Here is a 7853-nt window from a genome sequence, read left to right on the forward strand (position 1 = left end):
ATTCAAGCCGCGGTTTTATACGATCCGCGCGAAGGGAGAAATCAAGTAAATCACCTGTTAAACTACAACAACGATGACGGCGCCGATGATAATGGTGGGAGGGAACGGAAACGAGACCGAAAAGGAAGGGGCATGCCCGTATAAATATCACTACGGCGGGCAAGATAAGGATTTTAACGGAGTGCGAGGAGACGCGACGTGCGAAATGACGGCTATCAGAAAGGATGACGACGCCGATGTCGTCGAGAAAACGTCGCAGAAGATGCCCACCGTGGCGTCCCCGATCCTGCAACAGAGTTGTAAGAAAACCGTCAGTGACTGTGGATAATACTTGAATTTGATACTCGAATAAGGATTTAATAGACGACTGAATGGATTGCGATTGTAACCTGTGGAGTTTATTTAAGAATCAAATTTCTTGTAGCAAATTCAATTGGAAACACTAGTGTGTACTGATGCATATTAAAGCCGTTATACACTGATTTAATTTGAATGTAAAAGTGAAAAACAAGTATTTCAAATTATAAAATATATATTTTACCTAACAACACAATAAAGTATTGAGTATTTCACGATTTAACCGGTTTTCATGTTTATTATAATATAAACATATATCATTATGTCAATATGTACGACGGTTTTAATGTGCACCAGTGCACATTGAAAGCGTCCAATCGACTTCGCTATTAGATCTATCCCAGATAGTAAGCTAATGTCATCATTTTAACGTCAAAATAATTATTTAAATGACATTTTGACGATAACTTACTATTTGAAATTGTATGAGATAAACAAATTTTTGAAAAAATGTCTAAGTATCATAAAAGATCTCTATTTTTCTATGAAATATATTTCTGTAACATGTACTTCTATTTTTCTATAAATGTGTTTAAAATGGAGAAGAGATATGTTCGCGATCGACACGTAAATATTGTTCAATCAACAAAATGGTTGGAACAAGTGAAAATTTATAGCTTCTAGATATAAATTCAGAATTAATTAGCGAATTACGAACTCAGGAAAGGCTCGAAAATGATCCTCATTGATTTCAATGAAACTTGACAGGGTTATAAAGTACGTTTCCCTGAATATAATTATATCTCTATTTGAGCGTAAACCGTTTTCGAAATATTAAATTTCATTCACTCAAAAAAGTGATCTTGCAGTTACAGCGAAAATTATCTAAGTACAAAAATAGCTGGAATAGATAAATTTCTAGCAAGTACTGCGATATTGGATATGTATTACATCTAAGCATATAGATGATAGAGATAGAATTTAGATTTGTGCTATAAATTGTATGCATATGATACATAATTTTCTATCAGATACAAAAAATAGCTATAATTCTAGCTGGAGCAGCAAAATATTTTTTTGCGTGATATTAAATTTAATAGTGGCGATTCATTAGAGTTTATTAGAACGTTTATACTCGAGTATTTGTAGCGTAGTGGATATAATAACAGCCTCTTAACTTATAGACCTGAGTTCAAATCTCACTAACAATTAACTCTTCTATTATGTAATAATGTTTTATGATAGGAATAATCGTTAAGATTAAAAGTAATATAGAGATATGGTTTTCGTTGAAAATTTCATTTAAAATCTCGCGAAATGTCACACATGTTTCCCGCGTGTAGGAGAACATTTATAGTTTCATCAAATTGAAGCCATTAAATTTAATTAGGTGATTTATATGTTCGCTTATTTTTTTACATTGTAATAAGACAAGTTTGCAAATAGGACTTAACACAAAGATATTTAGTGTATTCTAGTGTAACAATTGTGTGTAATGTATCGTTAAATTAATCCTGTCAGTCGCGGTTAATGATCTTTAGGCAAACATAATCGTTGGCATCGGATTAATAATCGTGAAGAGACACTGAAATAAAAAACACGCGTGAAATTACCTCTACATTTTTTTTCAACAAAAATCATTTATAAAAGTGCCTTAAAGAGCAGTGAAAGTGAAGTAATAATGGATTATCGTAAGTTATTTATGACATAACTAATGTAGAGTCATTTGTGATACAACGAATGTAGAGTTTGCATTAACATGCAAAACGACCTTTCGATACGCACCGGTTGAATAATATCACAAATTCATCCTTTTTTTTTATTGCAATTGTATAATTTTGTCTAGAATGCACTATATTGCAACAAAGTTCGCACACATTTTTTAATCGTTCGTATACAATACAGTATATACAATTGCATTGTTAAACTTCGCAAGATCACCTTGAAGATAAAGCTTAGCGAAACATACTCGATCTTTTAAGTTTAAAAAAGATACCATTTATAAAAAACACAGTTTAGAAAAATATGCACATAAAAATATCTTTTGAGTGATAAGAAAAGTCGCAGAGAAAAAGTAGTTCTTGAATTGCTTGTTATTTGTGATATAGTGTCTTCCATGAACTATTTATTATATTATACTATATATTATATTACTAAAAATAAATAATAAAAAATATAGAAAGGTCGAAATAGTAAAGTAATAAAAATATAAAAATAATAGTAATAACAAATACAAACACACACATACACAAATATCGATAATAATTAAAAGAAGTCAGAAACGTTAATAATAACAATGCTATTTAAAAATTATATATATATATATATAATGAGAAATATTTAATAAAACGAAGACAGATGTGTAAAATTCTTGAAAATACAATATTTCAAATCTTCTAATTGACTCGATTATGCTGCCATTTGAGTCTTAATTTTGTAATTATCGACGAAAGATGTTGAAAGTGTTTTTCTAGCGCGTATTCGATAATTCTCTTGTTTATCGTTTGGTTATTTTATCTGGGATTATCGGGCGTGCAAGCAAGTTCGCTTCGTTTCGACTGCAATAAAAAACGATCGTCATCGCGTTATCGACACTTAGAATGAGCTGCCGTTTGTAACTTGGGATCGATGATCCAAAAGTACAAACCGTGCTCGATGATCGACGGATAACGGGTCCATTTCGCTGTATATTGTTTTTTTCTCATTAATGAGTAATTACATTATGAAAAAAATATTTTTTATATTTTATCACGTATATATTATATTATCTCGATATCTGTGTATCTTCGTAAACTTGTTACGTACCACGACTTATTTTTGTACGATTGTCCCTGCTTATGTCTTATCAGATCTTATTCTCTATATCGATTAGTTATCATTCAATTTCGATGAGAAATGTATCGAACTTGGCATAATTTTACACTTATGATTTAATACTTATTTAATACTATCGCATTCTACTTATTTCTAAGGAATGCAATGTTTATGTTGATAATATATTTTTCCTGTTGTGGAATGCGATGTCTTAAAATTTTCGAGAAGATTCTCGTTCTCATTATCATTATATCATCGAATATTTTACTTGATAAAATTGGCTATGATAACACAGGCTAATTAAAAATATAATCTCGAAATTATTATATCTTTATAATATTAATGAAATGTATATCAGTCTAATGATAAGTTTCAAGGTAATTTCTCTAACAAGCGAATAATGTTTTTTTAAAATCGAAATTTGTTCTTTCTGCAAAGAATAAAACTTGTTTCATAAAAATCTGAAGAAATAGTACACGCTTTTCTTCCACATTATCCACATGTTTCTCTTCTTTTGAGCCATTATCTCGCTGTATGTTAATTGAATATCATCGGCAGATACTTACATAATTATACGTGTCCTGTGCAATTACGTGATGATTAGTAATGACTTTGTAACGGAAAATTAGTATGCAGGAATTTTAATCACTATCCAAGCCATAAACGTTCCTAAGTGAAACTTGAAAATTAAATCGATTTATAAAACAAAGAATTCTTATATAATATTCTTATATAATATAATGTTGATTAAAGAATGAATTTTTATTGAAATTGATATCTCACTGTATGTTAAATAATTGATCTTGATGCAAATCAATGATCATTTTAAATTGAATATACCTATTAATTTGTTATCGCAAAATGTTTTTTGTCTTTTTTTTTAGCTGAACTTGTGGGTGTGTGTGTAAACCATTTATCTCTCTTTTTTTTTCTCCAACGTGAAGAGAAAAAGAGGAAAAGTTCTTTCTAGTAAACTACACTTGTACTTAAGATGAAAATATATTTGAAATTTGGCGAAAGTGAAATAGAAAGTTTTAGTGCAGTCCAATGCAGCGATAAAAAATAGATCTATTTTCAGTTAAGTTGCGTTCAGAAACATCCGGGTGCACCTAGAGTGCATCATTTTATCCTTATTTAACATTCAGTGAACAACGAAAATAAAATGATGCTACCACGAAAATTCCCGAATTTCTTATAACGACGGTTCATCCTTTTTATTTCTCTCTTCACATTGAAGAAAAAAAAAAGAGAAAAGATAAACGATGAAATAAATTCAGTTAAAAAGAACAAGTCTATTGACCTGCAGAAGTACGACCATGGTTTAATTCGTTTTTCTAACGTCGCGTGGTGCGAGCGAAACTCGCTTTCTTGTAGGAGACTTGTAGGCAGGTACTAATACGGATTTATGCTAATCGGATTTGTCATTTGTTATCATAAATGGGATTAATTACAGATTATAGCTATTACAGTTGCAGTAATTGCGTATAATTCAATAATTACATATCAGTAACTGCAATATACTCAGTAATTACACTTAACAATTATTTATCATTCCCTCGATATGTGCCCCGAAAAAAATTTCAAATTTTTTTTAAATAGCAAAAATTATTCACTTTTCACTAAATGAGGAAATATATTATTCATTATTATTATGTTTAATGTTTCTTTAATTTAATGTTTTTATTATCATCTTTTGCTTTATTATTATCGTTAGTTACTAAACATTTTCATTTTATTACGCTTTTTTTACGACCTACCAATTAAGGCCTCATAATTTACATCCACTTGTCATTTGTATCCGAACATCTTTTGCTGTTTGCTCAATTCATTTAATTAATTATCGCTACTACTTGAGATTAATCTTGATTCAAGATTAATTTTGACATTATGATGGCAATGATTTCTAATCCGACTTAAGCTTGAATGTTGATCGAAAATGATATTTGCGTTTTAGATTGATTAATGTTCGATTAATGTTGTGTTTCCTTTGATCGCTGAAAATTCTCGATTTTTTTTTTAAGAGAAAATCAAAAAAATTTCTAAATGATAATAAATAATGAAATGATTTTTGGTTAGCTTTTATTTTTATAAATTATGTAACGAAAGTATCAAATTTAGATAATTGAATAAGAAAATTCTTGAAAGTTTTGTGAATAAATATTAATCAATTTAATTGATATTAAATTGTATTGTTCGGAATAAGAGAACTTCTTTCGCAGGTACATTCGGGATCAGACATCTGCAAGCGTTATTGCTTTTCCTGGCCATGACCATCGGGTACACTCTCAGGGTTGGAATGTCAGTTGCTGTTGTCCCGATGGCGAATTCGAGTACCGCGAATCCAGACATCGAGGTAAAATTATGTAATTGTCTTTTTATCTTGGTTTAAAACTGATAACTCGGACATCGATGCTGATCAAACAATTTAAAATACTCGAGATTATGTTTTAGCGATTGTTAGAGAAGTGTACCGAGCATGCTACGTTATATAACTCGATGAACTCATTGTAGCTTGGAAAAACCTATGTATACAAAACATCACAATTCTTTGTGTACGTTTTTATATTTATAGTTTCTCATTAACTTAATGATATAAATCTCATGTGCGATTTTACATTTCTACGAAATTATTGAGTTTGACTGATTATTTGGAGAACTCTGATATCTCGCATCTGCAATGATTGAAATACCATTCACATTTTTTTTTTACATTTAGATTTACATGATACTAAATTTTATGTTCAAAATGTCAAACTTCGCAATTGATTTCAAGTAGATCCTGTAGATTTTTATATTGGGCATCCAGTTGAAAAGGATATTTGAAGTTGTTGAATTATTAAATTTATCCGATCGAGCGTAACTGCTTACGTCGATAGGTCGGTTTTTATCGATTACAGAATGTCCCGTAAATTCGCGCCGTCACCGAACTGGAATCTGTGTCGGAGGAAGGAAATTTTCCTCAACAGTATCCGCGGAATCGGGGGAGTAAAGGGTATTAGGTCAGACTGAATGTGATGAAACACTGTTCCTCTTCACGCGCGAGATTGATCGTGGTAACTAGATAAATCTAGTTACAGGGACTTTCCGCAATTCTTTATGTTAACCCAGCCATAGAATATGAAGCCGATACAATCACTCTTACACGACTTCTTGCGCATAAATGTATGGATGCAGATGTCGAGTGCAGATAACAGCTACCGTTGTCTTTTCAAGGTGACTAATAAGAATCGACAATAATGAATTGTCAGATTCTAATCGCCGATTGTCTCTTCGATTGTTGATAAACTTGGCGGATTTATCTCATATCATCACTTTTGAATTCTTGTTTATGCTGGAAGATCAAGAACAAGAGATTGAGACTGAACATAAGTAATGATAAAATTTAAGCATGATAGCATCTAAAGCTGAAAAATTTTAATGACTATAAATTATATTGTATTACATATTCCACGTGTTCATTTAAAAGTAAACTGCTTGGGATTTTTAAAATAATTATGAAAACATGTCAGTGCACATATTGTATAAGGTCATGAGGTAAAAAAAATGAATATTATAATATGTCTTGCGTCCAAGACATTGGAGGTCGTATTAAAAAATTTGTCTTTCTTTGACATTTGTATCTAAAATTACAAAGTATACAAAATTTTCATAAACATGCATTTTTTAGAATTATTTCATTTTTACTTTCAGATAAAAACATTAATTTTAGTGAAAAAAATTTAATAATACAAAAAATTAATTTTTCAGTTTTAAATAAGTAAATGAAAAATTATACTTTAAAAAATCTGAAAAAATTCTCAAAAGTGCTTTAATATATATAGAATATGGTATCATAAAGAAAATTTAACATCGCTCATAAAAAAATATTTTTTTCTCAAGGCAAAATTGGAATTTCAGCTTAATTATACATACAATTATAAAACAAACATTTTTTAAGATATATCTCCTTTTACATTTATTTTTTCAATGTATTATTGCTTAATTATTTATTAACGGTCGTAACAAATTTAACATTTAAAAATTAACGTTTTTATTTGAAAGTACGAAACACCGGAAAAATCCTTGAAAATTTAGGTGCACAAAAATTTTGTATATTTTGTAATTTTAGCTACAAATGTCAAGAAAAGAAAACATTTTAAAATTATCTCCAATATCTTGGACGCAAGACATATGCATAATATTTTATATACCTTATTTTTTTACCTTCAAACTTATATATCAAATATTTACACTAATATATTTTCATGATCATTTTAAAAATCCCAAGCAGTTTATTTTTAAGTGAACCTCTGACACGTGGAATGTGCTATATTAAATGTGCATATACTATATGTATATACACATATAATTATGTTAAGTAAATTAAAATGATATGCATCATAAAATAATTAATACTTCTTGTCACGAGCAAAAATCATATAATACGGAAATCATACAACAGTTGGTTTAAATATGTTTTCTTTATTACACGCATATTTATCTTTTTTTAATTTTATTTCATATATATGTATATATATGAATGGGCTTGATAAATATTATAAATCATTAAAAGCTATTTTAGACACCTAAATATTTTTAATAACTTTTTATTGAATAATATTATTCTACTATATTTGCATTATGTACTACCCAGACAGCACAAAATATTTATGATAAATATTTATTAATATTCATTTTTTGAAATGTCATATAGATATTTCATACATATTTTATATAAAACTTTATTCGAAATATTATTAAAA

The 7853-nt window shown here is 29.1% G+C and overlaps 1 protein-coding gene across 1 annotated transcript in view; it reads left to right on the top strand.

Moving 5' to 3' along the window:
- The first annotated feature begins 205 nt into the window (after nt 1-205).
- The window catches only part of LOC108723900 (putative inorganic phosphate cotransporter), a 15160-nt gene continuing 7512 nt past the window's right edge, over nt 206-7853 (top strand). The window contains exons 1-2 of the mRNA XM_018449937.1: nt 206-299; nt 5331-5464. Coding sequence (XP_018305439.1) covers nt 206-299; nt 5331-5464 — 228 coding nt within the window. The remainder of the gene's footprint in view (nt 300-5330; nt 5465-7853) is intronic.

Source organism: Mycetomoellerius zeteki, unplaced genomic scaffold (assembly GCF_001594055.1).
Source record: "Mycetomoellerius zeteki isolate Tzet28-1 unplaced genomic scaffold, Tzet1.0 scaffold106, whole genome shotgun sequence".
In the NCBI taxonomy this organism is placed as follows: Eukaryota; Metazoa; Arthropoda; class Insecta; order Hymenoptera; family Formicidae; genus Mycetomoellerius; species Mycetomoellerius zeteki.